The sequence below is a fragment of the Heliangelus exortis genome, chromosome 4, assembly GCF_036169615.1.
Source record: "Heliangelus exortis chromosome 4, bHelExo1.hap1, whole genome shotgun sequence".
Classification (NCBI taxonomy): Eukaryota; Metazoa; Chordata; class Aves; order Apodiformes; family Trochilidae; genus Heliangelus; species Heliangelus exortis.
This window is the reverse complement of record NC_092425.1, coordinates 21,211,358-21,231,713: the sequence shown is the minus strand read 5'-3', so window position 1 is coordinate 21,231,713 and position 20,356 is coordinate 21,211,358. Positions and strand designations below refer to the sequence as shown.

Sequence of the window (20,356 nt, the reverse complement as noted above, 5' to 3'; positions counted from 1 at the left end):
CTTACTCTTCCTGGTTATTAATGCTACTATCTGGGCACAGATGTGCATTCATAGGATTTATTTGCTTGCTAGATATGTGCTAATGAAAAGTGCATCCAGGATATGCTCAAATTCTCAAGAGTGTGCTGCCCTAAAAACTTGATTATGTTCCAAGCCATGATCATAAAATCACAGAATCATAGAAAGTTAGTGGCTGGAAGGGACCTTGAAGGATCATCGAGTCCAACCCGCCCTGCCAGAGCAGGGTCACCCACAGCAGGTGACACAGGAACACATCCAGGTGGGCTTTGAATGTCTCCAGGGAAGGAGACTCCACAACCTCCCTGGGCATCCTGTGCCACTGCTCTGTCACCCTCACAGTGAAAAAATTCCTCCTAATATTTACATGGAACTGCCTATGCTCCAGTTGGTAACCATTGCCCCTTGTCCTATTGTTAGTGACCCCTGAGAAAAGCTTGACTCTGTCCTCCTGGCACTCACCCCTCACATATTTATAAACACAGATGAGGTCACCCCTCATTCTCCTCTTCTCCAAGCTGAAGAGCCCCAGCTCCCTCAGCCTTTCTTCATAAGGGAGATGTTCCACTTCCTTCATCATCTTGGAGGCTCTGTGATGGACTCCCTCAAGCAGTTCCATGTTCTTGTGGAACTGAGGGGCCCAGAACAGGACACAATATTCCAGATGTGGCCTCACCAGGGCAGAGCAGAGGGGAAAGAGAACCTCTCTTGATCTACTGGCCACCTCTCTTGGCCACCCCCTTCTAATGCACCCCAGGATACCATTGGCCCTATTGGCCACAAGGGCACGTTGCTGGCTCATGGTCATCTTTTCATCCATCAGCACCCCCAAGTGATCCCACTTTGTATTTCCACGTGTACCTGTAGAGTGATGCTGGGAGCAACAGCAAGCAGGCTTTACTCAAGATAAACATAATATATGGACCTTACAGCCCCTTGTGTATATACAGATCAGTTGTGGGAGCGTGTGTGTGCTATGGGTCTAGCAGTGGATCATGAGGTTAAAACCCAGACATGCTCAAAAAGTGATTTGTGTTTGCCAGAGCAATTGAGTAAGACTTTCTGCAGTTTCAGGCATACATTGCTATACTGGTGATCCAAACCCTGGAATCTTAGATTTGGATGTAATTGCAGGACTCCAGAAGATCGTACTCCAGACGTGATTCTACTCTGACTGTGCTACCAGACGGCTGCTTTTGTTGGCTTGGGAGGAAAGGAGATATGCTATATGCTTTCCAGATGTGACAAAATAAATATTTTGTTGGGACAGAACATATTTGCATGTATTTGCTACAGTCTGAAGAAACACGTTAGCTTCCATCAGATGGAGAGGTAGTAAATTTTATTGATTCAACTTGTTTCTCTCTGACAGCAGCCTTCTGTGCCTTACAGATCTGTTTTAACTGAGGACATTTCTAAAGTTCTAAAATCGGAAACAGTTTTAAACAACTGTTTGTTTAAAAGCTGTCAGAGCTGAAGAGAAAGAATGTTTTCTTTAACTAGCCCCAGGCTGCCCATCTGATCCTGGGCTGTGCTCCTAATAAGAATTGGGACCCAGCTTAAGAGCAGAGAAAGAAAGTGGAGGCAAATGTTGTCACTTAGCACAGCATCTACTTTTACTGTGCACTGGTTGGAGCTTTAGCAAACTTTTGCAATAATATTCAATGTGGTTTTTTATCAGGCCTGCAGGGAAACTATTACAGAAGGTTTGAATCTTTTTTTGACTGAAAGTCCTTCAGGACCAGGCACTAACATTTTGTGTGCTGTCACAGGGTGTCTCCAAGCGCTGCTTGATTTGTGCCTGGGATCACTGAGTAGTTGGATAATGAAAGGAAATACAAATGGTGAATGACTGACAATTGCTTTTGCCTTGTGCTAACTGCACGAAGGTATTTGTTTAAATGAAAGCTTTTAGCATAAATAGCTATGCATACAGAAACCAATTAAAGTTCTGAGAGACCTACCTAAAATTTCTATTTGCTTCCACAACAGCTGTAAGAGCTAAATAAGCAGAATAGTCTAACAGAAACCATATGCCCTTTTTTTATGTTAGAGCAATAACAATCAACTTGTCTTATGTTATTGCACTTGTGTTAAAATGTTTGTAAGCTGTGTAATAAGGACAGTATGCAGTCAGTCTTTCAGACACTGAAGAACTCAAGCTGCATTTAACTGAAAACTTAATCTCTGAAAAAGCTACCAGCTCAGGTTGTAACGTAAGAGAAGTTGTATGGTAAGAGAGGTAAGTATAAAGTTAATCAATAATCCGTTGTAACTTTCTCTGAGGTATGTAGCAAATTGGTTTGGCTTACGAATACATGTAAGCTGGGCCTGGAAATAACCCCCTAAATATCTCTCATTTAAGTGGAGAGGGAATTTACTTGTGGTGAAACTGTCCCAGAACTGTTGTTCATCACTTTATTACTATCTGATCAGAGTTTTGCAGAAATACATTTTGCTTGTTTAAAAATTATATTCTTAATAGAGCATATTAGTATGCATGGCAAAAGAACACTTCATGGGTTTGAATAGCATTTTATTTGACTTGTTTAAAGGAACAAACCTTACCTTAAAAGAAGTAAATCTCACAATTCAGGGCCAGTTCATGGTGCAGCAAATAATCCAAGACTTCTTGGAAGTTAATTCCTGAAGACAACAGCAGCATAAGCATAAACCTCCTATTCTACAGACAAAATAAATGTAAAAATGCTACCACAGCCCTTTAAAACACACACCTTTTTAGTGTTGAGCTCCTAACATAATTTTGAGAATAGTCTGATCTGATTTTTAAGAATTTAAATAATGGCAAATATAGCACATTCTAATTTCCATTTACCCCAGGATGAAGACATGTTACACAGTCTGAAAAGCTTTACTTAAATTTGAATGCTTATGGTGTGTCTATAAAGGACAAGAGTGCTACTACAGATTTCCGAAACTGAGAAAGAGAAATAGAGGCTTAAGGGGAGATTGTTTAGTTCTGCTTCACTTTCACTTAGTTCTTCAAGCTCATGTTTCCCATTTCTTCTGGCTTTCCAGTTATTTCTGACATAATAGTGTAAGGAAGGTTTATATAATTCTCAGAGTTACTTGTTTCTAAGTAATCTTCTAGACATGGATTTATTTTTTTTAATTGATTCCTCCATCTCCCTCCCCACTCCCTCCCCCCCATTGTTAAAGCAGCTATTCTGTACCCGAGGGCAGACCAATCTAGCAGAGTTTGCCTTCAGATTAGGAATATAAAGCAGCAAGAGACTGGTGAAAGCAAGATCTTATTTCCTCGCAAATGTTACCACTGTTATGTCCTCCTAAATTCTGGCTTGTTTTGATATTGACTTTGGGTGCCACAGTAGAACTGGGTCAGGAGGAAAGATGGCTATTGTTATTTTAATCAATACCTACAGAGGAGCATGTGGGACAAATTATGATATATTCTGAAGGGACAGTCAGGAATATCTGGAATAGCATAGGTATTAAGGGGAAGGTGCAAGAGTAGCAAGAGGTAAAAATATTACTTCCTGGGAAGGAAGGAAGCACAAAGTGCTTAGCTGTCAAAAGCTGGTTGAGATGTTGCTGCTGTAATAACAGATCCTGAGGTTGGGATTCTTATGTTTATTTTTCCTATGTGGATGTCTTGTTTAAAGAGAGTGGTGATAGATGACCGGGTTACAGCTGAAGTTGATAAAACGTGTCATTCCGTTCAGAATTGCTTATTTTTACACAAAAATAATAAAATAACTGATTTTTTAATTTTTTTTTTTTTAATTTAAAGACTGGGGGATAGGTAGCCCTGACTGTGATTATAGGACTTGAGATTTATAGCTCACTTGCTATTCACTCTCTAGGATGCTAATGGGATCCCAGAGCTATGTATTATTGGAATTTATGGGCAAATGGCAATGTAGCAACATGCTGAGTTGTTGGAAATTTCCATATTTGCTGTGTTTTGATGGAAGACTTTGTGGAGATGCATTTCCTAATTTGGTTTAGTTTCCTTGCTGCTAGCAGATTCCTTATGAGGTTATGTAAAAATAATCTTGTAGTTCCTGCTAGAAAATGAGGAATGGCAAGATATGTGGGAATGTAAGAAAATAGTATCCTTATGTGAGACTAAATATAGGCAGCTTGAAGGGAAAATGAGGTGTCCATGAAGGTGTGTCCACCAGAAATTCTAAAAATCTAGTCCTTTTGTGCTACATGTTCTTTCTGACATTTGGGAGCAGTAAGGTAGTATATCTCTGAGGTAAATTATCTTTTGGGGAATAATCCTGATCATGGGATTTGTGGGCAATGGAGTTTTGGTTAATTAATAAGCATTAGGTTATCTAATTGACCTGATAGTACTTATTCAGAGATGAGAGGGAAAGATATAAGGAACAAAACACATACATCTTGCCTTTCCTTTTTGTTTTTGCTTTGCCTGAAATCTGAAAAAATCTGGTGTCAATAGGTGATCAAAAAACTAGACCACTGGATTTCTGTTAATAAAAACATTGGAGCTGCTGTGTAATTTTCATCTATTCACTCTTGCAGGATGAGGGACTTAGAGTCACTGCTTAGAGCTAAGGGTCTGTGCTGGCTTATACCCTAGGTAACTGAGTTCAGTAGGGTTAAATAGTGAGTTATATGATTCCTAAATTACAGATACTTGCCAGCCTTGTGTTGGTTTATTTTTTATTCATTACTGGATTGTACTTATGGCATGTTCTTACTCTTTTCTGATTTATAATGGATCTCTTTATTGAATTATTGAGCAGAACTTTTAAATAAAACATCAAAGAATTCTCTTCTGCTATCAATTCTCCTATAGTATTGAGATATATCAACCATTAGGACCACTTTCCTCATCAGAATACTGACACTGTTAGATTTAGTCCTAAATGTGCTGTGCACTGAAAGGTTCATCCAATATAGCTTTTCTCTTCTGAAAGTGAAACTATTTGCTCTATAAATATGCAAAATTAGATTGTTTCTTTTTGAATAAATACCTTGCACAGTATCTGTTTTCATCTTGCTGGCCACCTTAGATGTGTAGCACATATTTCTACTCTGAATCCCATTTTATAGGTGAAAAAACCCCAAATATTTACAGAAAATGTAGTTAAATTTCTTCTTAAAACTAGGTCTATTGTCAGACTTGAGAAAAAGACCAAAGCCTGACTTCCAGTCCTTGGTCATCTTCCTTGGTCTGCTTGTTATATACTGCTTTGCTTGGGCTGGAGATCCACTGAATCCAGACAGTTTTATGAAACTGCAAATTATGATTGTTTGATAGCAATCCTGTTTGTGTGGAAGTCAAAACTTGAGCTCAAGTCTTCTTATGGCCACTGTGTAAGCTCTGCTTGTTAATGCTTTTTTTGGGATTTGTCTGCTTATTTCAATGCATTAAAACTGACTTTATGGTTCTGATTGCACTTGTACAGTAACTTTATGCTACCTTTGAGGTTCTTGTCATTTCCACAGAACCATTAAGTCTGGGGTGGGTTTTTTTGTTTGGTTGGTTGGTTTTTGGTTTTTTGTTTGGTTGGTTTTTTTCCTGGAGGGTGTTTAGTTTGCACATAACAAACCAAAAGAAAGGCATAAAGCAGTTATGTGTTATTCCAGAACTCCAAGAAATAGTTTACAGTGCAACTGTAATGCTTTAAGGACAGCTGAGGCTACTGGGAACAGCATTCAATTTCTGGAAGTAAAGCATAAGTCACAGAAAATGAAATCTGGAACAGCTTGGCATATATATTTATAGTTAAACAAATGAAATACCAAAAGGAATACACATGTTTATATTTAAATATTTAATTTCTGTGGGCACTATTGAATATATATTTCTGTCATCTGGCAATTTTTCTAAAGGCTAAAATAGGCTTGCTGGGTACCTGAACTAGAGACCCTAGAGACTAGAGACTATTATTTCTTGGCTAATAAATTTTACTCCCTCAAAAGGGAATAAGTTGTACAAGCCAAAATAAACTTAAGTACTGATTTCTAAAAAAGGGACTGACTTTCAGGACAAGCTAGCACTGTTAGGCTGGCAAGATTTTTCTGTAGGCTTGGCCTGAGATATGAAGATTTTTTTTTTTTGGTTGGTTTTGTTTGGTTGGATGGGGTTTTTTTTGTTTTTTTTTGTTTTTTTGTTTTTTTGTTTTTTTTTTTTTTTTGCTGAACATGATTTCATTTGGACAAAATCCTGTAAGAACTATGTTAGGTCTGAATGCTAAGACATCAGCCTTAGGAAGCCCCTGGCCTGCATGCAGGTGTTTTGGTTTGGTTTGGTTTGGTTTGTTTTTTTCCTAAAGTGTATGGTAAACAGGAACAGAGCTGTGACAATCATGATGGTAATGGTGTGAAAGAAGAGAGGTTTAGTTTCCCACATGAATTCTCCTATGGAAGGAGAATGTACACACTGTGGTGAGCCCTGAGAGTGGGAAGGAGGAGCACCTCAGGACAGATCACTACTCTTTCATCTTCTTAGAGATAATTGTATATGTAATAAGCTATGATCTTTCAGCATTGACAAGACCTCTTCATAAGGATATTAAAGAGGTGTATAAAAAAAAATAGTTTTGAGATAGTGAATTATGAAGAACGGTGAACATCATATAATAGATGGAAAAGATGGAGAAAACAGCACTATCTGCTACTAGAACTATTCCTGTTCTTTTGCTCTTCTCTTTCATCTACTACCAGCCTCTGACAGAAACAGGATACTGGCTGAGTGGTACTTTGGTGTATGGCTGTAATGCATGCTCTTAATGCACCTTCTGGTATTTGGCAAGATCTCTGTGTCAGGGCAACAGAAGAGTTTTCTTCCTGTTTGGGGCTGTGTTTTCAGTTGAAACTGAGCTCTTGTAAGTAACTGATTCCACACACACCCTCCTCCCATTGAAAAACAAAGGAAACAAAGATTATCAATGGCAGTTCAATATATATCTAGATACAAACTGCCTTTTGAGTTTGTTTTGGGTTTTGTGTTTTTTATTTCCTTTAGGGTGCTAGATATGTCTTTTAGGTTTTTATCTATATCACATGTTCTTGGCAGTGCAGAGTCTCAGTTTTTTTTGTATTAATTACCCAATATGTAGCATTTCACAGGTATTTTTATGCTTTGGTCTGCAGCATTTCTGTGAGGTGTGCCCTCAAAGAAAGTTTGTCCCAGTTTGCCGAGCTGACTGTAAATCTCTCTTGCCTTTACTGCTGAAATAGAAGTGGGCTGGTTTCAGCTTTCTATCAGCCACTTCTTCCCTGAACTGTTGGAAACTCCCAAATTATGCATCTGTAGTTCCTATTTCATTTGCAAGAGTCATTCATTTCTGCCCTTAATTCCTATTCCAACTGGCACAGGGAATTGTGGCAGTCTCAGGCTGTGCTGCAGTACTTGTCACTGTACATCCTTCTACTGACACTTGATATCTTCTCTAACACTCCAAGACCTTTTTATCTGTTATCAGTTGTTTGGATCACTTACTGGGCTTCAGCACTGTATTTTCACTCCTGCTGTTCTCTGATACAGAAAGTTAAATCACACTAAAGACACACCAGTCAGGCTTTTTATCTTTTTGCCATGAGAGCTCCCAGAGTTTTCCCTGGCCCGCTTCTCCCTGTCTTGCACAAATAATGTTGCTCCGTAGTAAACAGTGGGTCAGAAGATCTTGTTGCATTGGGAGTTCAGGGCTGTGATGCAGCACTGTTGCTGTGTGCTGAGATCTGTTCCCTCCTCCAACTGGTCCCACCACAGCTGCTTTCTCATCAAGTTTGCTGGCTTTGCCTACCCCAGGTCAACTGGAGGTAGGATGATGTTTTCTGTACAAGTCTGAGAACAAGCCAGTTTCCTTGCTATGTTTGGAACACGTTCTGATGGCAAGAAAGGTATATGATCTGCATGGCAGCTGTGAGCAGTGAGCACATTGATGTTTTCTGTGCCTTAGAAAATAATTCAAGAAAAGTTCCTTTTAGGAATTCCAAGAAGATTAATGTTTGTAAGAGAGCAGACAATGCCCACCTCTGAGACATTAATCCCTTGGTCCTATTACTTAAGAAAGAGTGAAAAAAGAGGAGTACAAAAACATGGCCTTAGGAAATATTATTTATATTCCAGTCCTTTATTAGAACAAGTTGCTTATGAATGCTCTGCTTTTTTCTGTCAGCAGAGATTTTTAAAGAAAAGCTAAGTAACAGCCTATTATTCTAGGTTTGCTTTATTTTGTCTTGTAAGAAAGAGATTGACAGAAATTACTTTTCGTGCTTTTTTCAATTTATATGGAAACTACATATAATTTTATTCTAAGTTTGTGGGGAAGCTCTCCAGGTTAATAATATTTCTGCACCCTGCTGTCAGTGGTGGTCCTGTGTGTTGCAGCTCGGGTAACTGGACAAATGGGTCAGACAGAAGGTCATGCTCCTTAAGGGATATAATGCCCCATTTTTCTGCTCTCCCACAATAGCAGCAAATTCTATGATTATTGTCCTGCAGAGAAGTGATAATGAGGTAAAGAGAAATCATGATAATATGATGTAGCATAAAGAGTTTTCACAAAAATACAGATGCATTACTCCCAACCACTGAGCCTGTACTTTATGAAAATCATCATGCACTTGGTGCCAGCAGCACGTTCCCAGTCTCGTGCCATCTGTGCATCTGGCAGAATATTACAGGAAGCTCACTTGTACATCTTCTTGGGAGTGTATCCTTCCTATGTAAAAACAAAACAAAACACCCATTTTAAATCATATCTAACAGTGGAAGAAGGCTACTGTTGAGAGGATTGATTTTTATTTTTTTTTTCCATATAATTTCTTGGGTGGTTATTTTCCCCAAATTATAAAATACAGATACAAGCATACTAATATATCAAAGACATGGTGCTATTCACAGTATTTCCAACTTCAGGGAAGTTTTAAAAGTTGTCTGGTTTTGTGTCGTTTTTGTGGGTTTTGGGGGTTTTTTGGGTTTTTTTGTTTGTTTTTGTTTTTTCCTAAAGTGTATGGTAAACAGGAATAGAGCTGTGACAATCATGATGGTAATGGTGTGAAAGAAGAGAGGTTTAGTTTCCCACATGAATTCTCCTATGGAAGGAGAGTGTACACACTGTGGTGAGCCCTGAGAGTGGGAAGGAGGAGCACCTCAGGACAGATCACTACTCTTTCATCTTCTTAGAGATAATTGTATATGTAATAAGTTATGATCTTTTAGCACAGACAAGACCTCTTCATAAGGATATTAAAGAGATGTATACCAAAAAGAGTAGTTTTGAGATAGTGAATTATGAGGAACAGTGAACATCACACAAGCAGTAGGGACCAGTAGATAAAATGATCTAGCGGTGAGTTTCTAATTACAGGGGATAAACTGATGCAAGACAGATTTAAACTGTGGAAGTTGTAAGGTGCTTTGTATGTAGCAAGTGTGTGCTTTAGGGACAAAATTGGAGGGAAAGGGTTGATCAAAGGCTACTAAACATGGTCATGTAGATTTGAAGTCCAGGCTCAGGCATCTTTACTCCATAGGGTGTAAACAATATCAACCTATCCTTGTCATGCTATACTGTTTTGCTGCTGGGCTTGGCGAACATTTGGCTTGGCCTGGCCTAGTACTGCCATTCTTGTATTAGTGAGTGTAGCTTTGCAAATGTATACCATGGTCAGTAAGATGTATGTCTGCATTGTCTTTATTCATTGCTTTAACTCATAGAGTTGCTACCTTTTGTCTACTTGGGATTTTGTACAAAAGAATACAAAAACTTCAGTATGTTACAGAGGAGTTACTTTTACAGTAAATTTTGCTGGGTGCTACACAGAAGAGAAAGTAGACTTTTGTGGCTGGCCAAGGAATTCAATAAGGATGTCTGCTCAAATGAACACAAGTCATCTTTGTATTGGGAAATGCCAATTGTAATAATCTTCACTGCTGTTTTCTTGCAGCCAGAACCTAAGCTCCTTCATGGTCTTTCATTTAGGATAAAGCATTCTCTGTTGAAATGTTTGAATCCATGGCATGGGAGTCTTACCCTGTATGCAAGTGTGTTTAGAAAGTGTAGACTTTGCAGAGCATACTTAGTACCTTTCCAACATGCAGTCATTATCAGCTAGTTAGAACACAAATAACTACCATGTAACTATTACAGAAGCATGATAGAAGTCATCAGCAGTTCTCTCTCTCTGGGTTGATATGGAACATGGGCAGACATTCTCTCAATATACTGATGTAGAATTCATCAGAACTCCTGCAGTCTCTTGTCTCAGCTATGCAGTATTTTGCAATGCAAAATACAAAACATACATTAAGTGTGTTAGTGGATTCTGTGCATCATTCTTTGTAGGAAGTATTGACATCTGAGGATGCTGTTGGGTGGCCACAGTCAGGTGGGAGGGCAGGGGAAAAGAGAAGGGAGGAAACTGCTGTTCCTCCTTCCCTCCCTGCACCCACCAGTTCCTCAGGAGCAGCAGAAGGCATCTCTCCTTGTCTCTCCCTCCTCACTTCCCCCATGAAGGAAACTGAATAGAGGCCTTTAGGTTTTTTGATGTAACTTAGGGAAGGTGGGAGTGAAGGAGTGGTAGAAGATGGCAGTAAGGTGTGTATTTAAGTTTTAACTAATACAAATATTAATGGTTTGATTTGTTAATATCAGGATGCAATGAACTCTCCATAATCATGGGATCATAGGAACATATAATGGTTTGGGTTTGAAAGGACCTTAAAGATCATCAAGATCCAACTCCCTTTGGATGGGCAGGGACACCTTCCATGAGACCAGGTTGCACCTTCTGTTAGAAGGTGATATTTTAAATACTGGTTAAATCTGGGAAGAAAGAAAAGCACTTGCTTTTTTTTTTTTTTTTTTTTTCCTAGCCAAAAAGATCTGCAATGTTGGAGAGGAGAGATCTTCCCTTTCTCTGCCTCCTAGCTCCCTGCCTGCACCTTAAAATATAAAGCACTAAAACAGTTTAACCCTCCAGAATCTGAACAGCAGTCATATTTCAAACGACCATAAACTTGTTCAGCTTCTTTTCTCCCATCCCCCTCAAATCTCAATTTTGGCAGATGAGCAAATGCCACAGGTGCCTCTCACATTCTTCACTTGTCAGAAATTCTCATGGCTCATTTCACACTCTGGGTAGCTTTATATTAAAAGGTATGCACATTCTTCTGCTGGGTACTATAAATAATTTCTTATAAGTTTACTGAGAATAAGAAACAGGTCTTAAGGAATGAGAAAGCTTATTGTAATTGTTTGCAGGTGCTAAATTAAGAACATTATAGAAATAATATGTGTAACACTCTATTAACCTGAGTCTCACAATAAGGGATGGATAATCATAAAGAAGCCTACACATTTCATAGCTCAGAAATTAATTTCTTAGACTTTATCATCCAAGGAAATCACATCCCAATCACCAGTCAAGTGACATAAGTTTTCATGCTTACAGTAATCTCCTATATTGAAAGTACATAAAAAATTATTCCCTGAAGAATAAGGCTGATTTTCTAACCCAGACAACCTCGCTTTGAAGTCTGGATTGGGATGGTGATGGAAAAGTTTCTGCAAAGGTTGTACTGAGCCGTAAAGCATTCTTTATTCTTCTGGTATAATCATGGCAAATCTACCCTCTCTCATTTCAATCTTTTGAATAAGTCCCTAAAGCAGAAATAGGCAGTTTCACCTTCCTGTGCTTAACTCCTTCAGTGCCTTTCCCTTCTAGAACTTGACCAACTATGATTAATCCTACATGACATCTTATTTCAAGATTTTGATTAATCTTACAGAAGTGAAACTCTTACCAAAGGTCTTTCACTCCCAGAAACAAATTTCTTTTGCATATATAATAGGACCTTGTTAAAGTTGTTTAATGAATTACATCCATTGTTGGAAGAGGGAAGGTATGGCAGGGCTGGGCAGTCCTTGCAATTCTGAAAAGCTGAGAATGTCCATTTGAGGAGGAAGGTCCTGTTTGGGGTCCAGTGATGATTGTGCCTTTTTTGCGTGTGAGAAGGTTCTGCAGTCCCTTCCTGCTCTTCTGAAGGTGCTGAGATGGAATGTGCTCACTGAGTCCTCACCTTCCACTGCTGACCCAGCTTTGCCTTGCCCTCTGTGTGCTGGCACTGGTCCATCAGCAGTGGCTGCGCCACTGGGGTGTCTTACCTGCCTGCACAAGGAAGGGCTGGTCAGAAGAGATGATACAGCCTTTGTAATGATTTGCTTTGTCTCTGCTAGACTGTCCCCTTCTGCTGTACATTCGCCAGAAAAATGCTTGGTTGGTTGTTTTGTGACTTCTTTTAGCAGCGTCCCAGCCTTCACTGAGTGCACACCTTCAGATGTAATAAAGAAACAAATGATACAAATTCATAAATCATCACCTCTAAATATTGAGTTAGATGTTTTATGAGTGTAAAGACACCATGAGCTAACACACACACATGTGTGTGTGTTTATAAGTTTACTCTCTTTTCACCTTCCAGGATGGCAATTGTCATCTTCATCACCAATGTACCACTGTTCATACTGACTCTCTTCCCTGTTTTTGCAATGGCCTTTGTGTGTCCATAATTAAGGGTTGTGGATCACACTGGGGTTCAGGCAGGTGTTTAACAACTGGTACCACTCATACACTGGAGTAGTAGCAGGTGTTGTGTCAGCTTGATTCACTGGACTTCTCACATGAGAACCTTATCTACCCTTCCAGCTCTCTGAGGCTGCACCTAACTAGGTACCAAATTGGTAATCTCAATGGAGGAAACAAGAAGGAAATAAAATTAAAGAACCATAATACCTTCACTAATAAATAAATCAAATTCAGATAGGTCCACTCCATTAGTGGGCAAGAATGTACCTTCTGTCACTCTATTGCAGAGTTTATGGCTCTCAGTGTATGGAGACACATAGATAGTTATTCAGGGAGCAGTCAACTTCTGTGGTGCTCTCTGAAGCACCCTGAAACCTTAGGATCTACCAATACGAATAATTATTTTTGGCTAAGTCTACTTAAATTCAGGCTAGAGTAAATGAATATGGATAGCAGCATGGGTTGTGGTTTTTGTTGATGTTTCTGTTGGTTTCACTGAAGGGCATGTTGTATATGAAAAAACAACAGATGCTCCAGCGTGACAAAAAAAGGGGTTCTTGAGCAGTTAAGAAAATTCCAACTCCCACAGCTTCCAGTTCAGGCAATAAGGTGGAAAACAAAAGACAGCCAAGCTGCATGAAATTGGAGTGAGCTGCTGAAGACACTACCTTGCCAATTTCTGATGCAGCTATATTTTTCTGCCTGTAACTAAGGTTTAGTTATAGGAAATCTATATACTGATTCTTATTTCCATCATTTGCACATATATCTATAGGATGGAAATATAAAGATGGAGAGGGCTGTGAACGATTCATTAAAATACAAGATATTTAAATGAGCAGCAAAAATATTTAGGGAACTCTGTGACTATATGCAGACAAGCAAAAATTATGGTTGTGTCTGGGGAATGTTATTGGAGACAGTTGTACCTCACAGATGAGAACACTTTTGGACTGCTGGAGGAGGAAAACAAGCCCACAATATGGACATGCTTATGCTGTATAGAGAAAGTATAGGAAAGAGTCAGTCTCTTATAATACACTGGCTACTTTTGTGGTATTAAATTGTCTAATCATCTCCCAAAGTGCTGCACTTGATACTTCTTTCTGCTTATGCTGAACATAAAACATTTGCGTAATTGTGTGGGCTGCAAGGCTGTGTAAAGACAACAATTCCTTAATATTCTTTGCAGCGAGTAAAATATTAGTGTGTCTATCTCTGGCTGTGGAGGTTCCCAGAAGAGTTAGTTTAGTGATAAAGCTTTTAAAGAAAGTAGGTATTACTTGCAGTAAGTTTCAGAATCCTTTTATTCAGCCTGAAATGGCTTTATGGGGAAAAAAAATTTAATACACTTACCTGCATGAAATTATATGCATGCTGACCATCCCCATTCTCCTTTAATCTAACCAAAATCAGTTTGCAAAGTGATGCTTGGAGTTTGGATGAATGATGTGGTCTTCAATGTTCTAAACAGTCTTACTGAAACTGTAATAACTTGATTGTGACCTGCACTATATTCCTCATGGGCTTCATTTGTAATGAGGTACAAAAGCCTCGTGTGTCTCAGAACTGGCCGCTGAAACAATCAAATGGCAACAGCAGCATCTCTGAGATGTACCACTCTGTGTTTCTTTGCAAGTGCCTGGCTTTGGGGAGGGCTGATGCTCTGGAGAGTCTCTGCTGGCTCCTGCATGAGGCGGGCACTGAGGAAGTGACCAGAAGTCCCTGGGTTTGTTATTATTTTAAAATCTGTTCCTTACATTGAGATTACTTCCACTGCTTTAACTGATGTGGATAATGGCCCCAAATGTTGCATTCATCAGCCTTTAAATACAGTCTATTAAAAATAACCAAACAAACATAAAACCAAAACAAAACCCTCTTAAACCAAACAGTCAAAACCCCCTCTAAATTCTTATTCACCCCTACCTGAATGTGCAGGTGTATCCTCTCTTCCTTTCCTTCTTGACGAGTTTGTATTAAAGGAGCACATTCCTTGCTGTAGAGGCTGGCAAGGCAAGCAGGGAAAGGAGAAGGGGCAGAGTCCTCTTGGAGCATCTCTCTTGCTCATGGCCCTGTGGCCATGTCTGGGGAGATCGGGGGCATCTGGCGTGGGGGGCAGTGGCTCTCTCCACTGAAACCCCTGGAAATGATCAAGCCAGAATAACCATGGTTGTTTCAGGCTGTGCAGATATTTTTTATCATCACAATTTAACACCACACCCCAGTTTTATGTTTGAAATTACCCTGAACAGAAGGGTAGAAATTGGTGGGAGCTCTGGGCTTGGCACTGGAGGAGGCCATTCAGCTGGTGCTGAACACAGCTGGGACATGGATCTCTGCAGTTCACACAGCTGAGACACAGACCTGTGTTGTGGTTGCTATATATTGCCAAATTCTAGGCCTTAGGATCTGCAGCAACTCTGATGTGTTACCTTCTGTGTAGGCAGGAGTCTACCAAAATAAAATTAGTTTAGGAATGAGACATTTTAGATGTAAAATAAATTAATAAATAATGTTGTAGAGGAAAAATGTCAAAGAAGGGTAGGAGAGGGAGAATTAAGTCAGTTGCTAACATGAGAATTTACATATTTCTGTTCATCTAGAAGTTTGGTTCTGTTTTTGTTTTGGTTTTTTTTGTTAATGGGTTCACTGAAATTTTCATAAGACCAGTAAGATCCAAGTTAAGGCCTTTCTGACCTCATTTCTCTCCAGGTAACGAGGCAAGTCCTACCTGTTCTTTTTTTACCTCCTGAAAGAACAAGTCTTCTTTTATAATCTTGCACAGAATAGTACAAGGAAGCTTTGCTTGCTTTAAGTTAATGCATGGTTAACGGTAGGTTCCAGAACTTAATTGGAAAATCTCACTGATGAAGCAGTCTGAATGCTTCTGATTGCAAAACTTTAAAGGCTGGCATGCTGCTCCAGCTGTGGCCAGCACTAGTAAAATGAATGGACTTCACATGGCTGGTCTTGTGCTTCCACACTCTATTGAATGTTAGAATTAAGAGCAGGGAAGAAAATGCTAAAAGCTCACAGACTAGAGAAGCTCAACAGGCTCCCACTTGTAGTATAGCAGTAACCATGATTTAAATGTCAAATAAGAGTGTAGCCCTGAGTGAGCAGAAACACTCCTGAGTGTAGCTGTTTATCTGAAAAAATATTCAAATGGGCTTATGGAGTATCTGATTGAATGTTGTGATGATTTCCAGTACTTGCGTTCTTGCTCTGAAAAGAGAAAGATGAGAGAAGTAACATTTGCCAGATCTGAAAATGCATTCTGGGGTTTGAATGAATACAGGTTTGGGTTTTTTTGTTCTTCTTTTGCCTAGTGGATGGTCAAAGTTAAAGCCTTGCTTGCATCAGTTTTTTCCCCAGTGTTGTCAGTAATATCCTTGGAGATTCCTGCTCTTGTGCAGGTACAAGTTGCTGGGCTGGGCTGGTACACAGGCAAAAAAGAAACAAAATCTTTCCTTGTGTTGGCTCTTCACAGCTTGTGACAGGAAAAACACAAGGCTTGGAAATTAAGACTCGATACAGAAATGAGGAAAAGAGAGCTTCCCATGGTGAAATTTCTAATTATACTCCAGGGTCTTAGAAACCTTGAAAAGCAGTGTTATGCTTTTCTACCACCTGATAACCCATTTTGAGTAACTGAGAATTAAAATATGCCGATGAGTACACTATTGCATCTAGGAAATGAAGTCAAGGAAGACTGGGAAGCATCTCTGGGTCACACATGTTTGCATGTGTTCACACTGCTCAGCTCCCTCCTGCACAGGCTGTGTTGTTCCATCTGTGGAGGGGAATAGCAGACAAATGCTCTCATTGCTGACCCAGTGGGCAAGCACAAGTGCATGAATGGGGTAATGGTGTAATGGTATCTTGCTTTGATCAGAAAGGTACTAGGCATTCCTGGCCCTGGGAGCATTGAGTTCCAAATGTTGTTAGACACCAGGTGTATACACTGCCAGCTGGGATGTGGGCTTTAGGAAAGGAGACACTGAGCTGGTGTAAACTGCTACCGTGGTGCTGCTGAAGTCCTGGGCCAGGTAAAGTTTATGCTGGCTGATGATCTGCCTGGGTTCATTATGGTGGGGGGGTGTCTAGGATTTCATTTTCTATGGTAGGTTCACCATGCCCGTCTCCTTTTCCCCTTGAGAGTCAGTCAAAACAAAGCCCATTTTAAAAGAAATGAATGTAGAAAATGTGAAACATAAGGATCTTTTACAAAGCGTCTTTTACAGTGCTGGGGACATAAAACAGGGCAGTGGAAGATAAGCCATTATGTATGTTGAGGAAGTCTAAGAATAAAGATTATAGGCAAACAGTCTACCTTTCTTTACAAGGCCTTGATTTACATCCCTGAAATCTCAAATTTAGCTATTACAATGAAGTCCTGTTGCACACAGAGCTGACTTTTTATCACCACTTAAAATCTAATTAATCCGTATTGAAGCACAAAGATTTCTGTTGTGTTTTAGGGTGAGGGGTCATAGAGCCCTCTTTGTTCATCCTCAGGCTTGTAATCATCAGGCATTGGGATATAATTTTACCAAGCAAATTGGAAGGTAACAGATCAAATCCTTATCGGAAAGCCTAACTCGTGGTTTAGTGAAGTCCTTCGTCCTTTATGTGAAACTCTATATTCGTGAAGAACAAAAACGTGTTTCAGAGCTTGCAAAGGGTTAACAGCAAGGACTTATATTTGGGGCAGCAGAGAACTAAAATGATCATAGCTTCCACCATCACTCAAGGTAGCAGTTGTTACAGAACTGGTAGGGAGACCTTCCTCCTCAAGCTTTCAGGGCTTGTCTCTCATAATGGCCTTGGTCTATCGGCCAATGATGCAATTAAGTGGGATGCTGTTCTCTCTGTTGGGATGGGTCCTGTCCTGCCTCACTACCTACTTACCCCAGTGGAAAAATCTTAACTTGGAACTGAACGAACTGGAGATCTGGACCATGGGACTCTGGCAAGCTTGTGTTGTTCAGGAAGAAGGGGGAATGCAGTGCAAGGACTTCGATTCTTTCCTAGCTTTGCCTCCAGAGCTCAGGATTTCTAGGATTTTGATGTTTTTTTCCAACGGATCAGGGCTTTTGGGCCTCTTGCTCTCAGGATTTGGGTTGGACTGCTTGAAAATTGGTGAGCGACAACAGGAACAAAAGAAACGGCTGTTGCTGTGTGGAGGAATGCTCTTCTGGATATCGGGGATTACAACTATTGTCCCAGTTTCTTGGGTTGCCCATTCCACAGTCCAGGAATTTTGGGATGAGAATATACCAGATATTGTTCCCAGGTGGGATTTTGGGGAAGCGTTATTTGTTGGCTGGCTTGCTGGATTTTTTCTTATATTAGGAGGATCTCTACTCAATTGCACAATCTGTTCAACAGAAGTCCATCCATCTTTGGGCCATTACGCAGTTGCAGAACAGCAGGATCAGTGTCAACATTTGGAAACTGAAACTAGGCCTTAAAATTGAGGGTTTTAAGCTGCACAGAAAGACTGCCCTATCTTTCTCAAACCCTACTGCAAGCCAGATGCTTGTTCCAGTAGTAATTCAAAGGACTCTTTGTTACCTTGCTGATTTCCTAAACATGTGTCTCTTTCTCCATAAGCGGTATTGGAAGGTGGTGTTTTCTCACCTGCAGAACTGTTCAACACTTTGTTTCACAGCAGAATGCTGAAGTTCTCATAGACTGTGCAGAAAAGGTGCTTTTGCTTTCTCAATTGCACTGTAAAATCCTAAAAATGAATATGCATGTTCCCTTACAGCTTGGCTTTTAACCAAAATATGCTTCTTTTTAATACGTAACTAATTAAATGAGCCTCAAAGCTTAACTCCCTGTTGCAACTTTCCACTTGCCTAATGCAGCAATGTACAAACTTGTGAGTTTTCACATCCTAAACAGTCAAATACATGAGTTACATGAAATTGTTTTCTGTGTACTTGGAAACTGTTACATTAAGCAAACTGGAGTCCTAAAATTCTATCAAGCTTTGCAGATGTCTTCTTGTGCATGCGGTGTTAGGATGCGGGTGCTTTACACCCAATGAGTTGTGTTTTCCCAGTCTGGTCCATGAAACTGCCCATACAAGTTCTTCTAAGTGTTTCTGTCATCTATTTTATCTACCAAAAACAGTCTGCTTTAAAAAATACACTGTTATCTTCTGACACAGGGACTGAGGAATTACCCATCCTATCAAAGACTCCTGAGGCTCCATTTGCTTACAGCAACATCTTGTTCTGAACATGTAACCTTTGACTGCAAACAAATGAGATTTAACTGGCCCCAAAGCAGACAGCTTCATCTGCTGTAAGTAGGAGTGTGTCAGTGTGGTACTAAAACTGACATTAAAAGTGAACTGTGAGATGCTAAATCTAGCAGTGCTGCTGTGTGAAAGAAAAAAAAAATTAAAGAATTAAAAAAAAATCTTAAAAAAAAAAAAAAAAAAAAAGCAAAGTGCATGTTTTTCTTAAAAAAAGTAAACCCACCAGTAATGACAGGTGAGGCCAGCTGCGCCTACACCCTTCAGTGGCTGCTTTACCACACTACCTCCCTGTCCCCCAGACACTGCACATTGAACCAAGCAGCACAAAGCAGGAGGGGGAGGAGTGTTTCATACTTTGTAAAACATTTTTTTAACTTTTGCAGATATTCAGTATGACAAAGAATTGAGCAGAACAACGTCTGCCAAGGCAAGTGGGTTTAGTGCTTCTGTGACTGCTAAAAATGAACTTGGTCCACAGAGAGGCTACAGACAGCTGTATTTCTGTTGTCTGTATTAGGAAGTATTTTAACTGCTACCTGTAGCTATTTACCAGACTGGAAAAATCTCAACTTAGACTTAAATGTACTGGAGCTTTGGACCACAGGACTTTGGCAAACCTGTGTAGTCCAAGTCTTAGGAGTAACACAGTGTAAAAATGTTGATTGTTCTCTAGCTTTGCCTATAGAGTTCAAGATTTCCAGGATTTTAGTATCTACATCAAATGGACTAGGACTTCTGAGCCTTGCAATCTCTAGTCTTGGTTTGGACTGCCTAAAGATGGAATATACAGAGCACAAGCTAAAGAAATGGCTCTTACGACTTGGGGGAACGCTCCTGTGGATGTCTGGAGTTCTGCCCTTAGTTCCTCTTTCTTGGGTTACCCATATTATAATCCAGGAATTTTGGGATGAAGAAACCCCAGAGATTGTGCCCAAATGGGAAATGGGGGATGCACTGTTCAGTGGTTGGTTTGGTGGATTTTTTTTATAATTCTAGGGGGATCCTTACTCTTCTCCATAATTTGTCATCTGACCATCAATTACCAGAGCAGTATGAAATGGCAGATATGCAAGACACCCAGCAACATCTGGAAATTGGACATAGAAGACTTTAAAAAGGGCAGATACCAGGTTTTCAGATTTCTTACTCTTGCATTACATTAAGAAAGGTCTGCTGAACAGACAGGTTACTGTTTACAAGATTGAGGGGGGGGATGACTGTTTCTTACTAAGTAGTTACTTTAATTACCTTCAATTTTATTTACATGAATTGATAAGCTATAGAGAGATGTCTAAATCACCACTGTATCAATTGTATCAGATCTTGTCAGCAGATTTTGGGTTGTGTAGCTTGTTGGGTTTTGTTTGTTTGTTTGTTTGTTTTGGGTTTTTGTTGTTGTGTTGGTTGGTTTTTGTTTGGGTTGAGTTTTGGGTTTTTTTTTTTTGGCTAAGTATATATACAGTTTTTAATCTCTAGGCATGTGTGGAGACTTGACCATATTTTAAATGG

General features: G+C 39.7%; 2 protein-coding genes and 1 long non-coding RNA gene across 3 annotated transcripts in view; all 3 read left to right on the top strand.

Annotated features, from left to right (window-relative positions):
* LOC139795937 (uncharacterized) overlaps positions 1-20,356 on the top strand; it is a 37,303-nt gene that overhangs the window by 2,320 nt on the left and 14,627 nt on the right. The window lies entirely within an intron of this gene.
* Positions 17,397-18,153, top strand: LOC139796342 (putative claudin-24). Its single transcript, XM_071744262.1, has one exon. It carries the CDS (start codon positions 17,397-17,399, stop codon positions 18,048-18,050), a length of 654 nt encoding a protein of 217 aa, XP_071600363.1. The 3' UTR covers positions 18,051-18,153.
* LOC139796300 (claudin-22-like) lies at positions 19,076-20,208 on the top strand. The gene is given in 4 exon segments (XM_071744249.1): positions 19,076-19,082; positions 19,231-19,278; positions 19,326-19,834; positions 19,837-20,208. Coding segments are annotated over 4 exon segments (738 nt in total). The 3' UTR covers positions 20,011-20,208.

What these genes read in the sequence shown, in the direction of transcription:
- LOC139796342 (XM_071744262.1), top strand. Translation starts at nt 17,397, where the DNA reads ATGGCCTTGGTCTATCGGCCAATGATGCAATTAAGTGGGATGCTGTTC.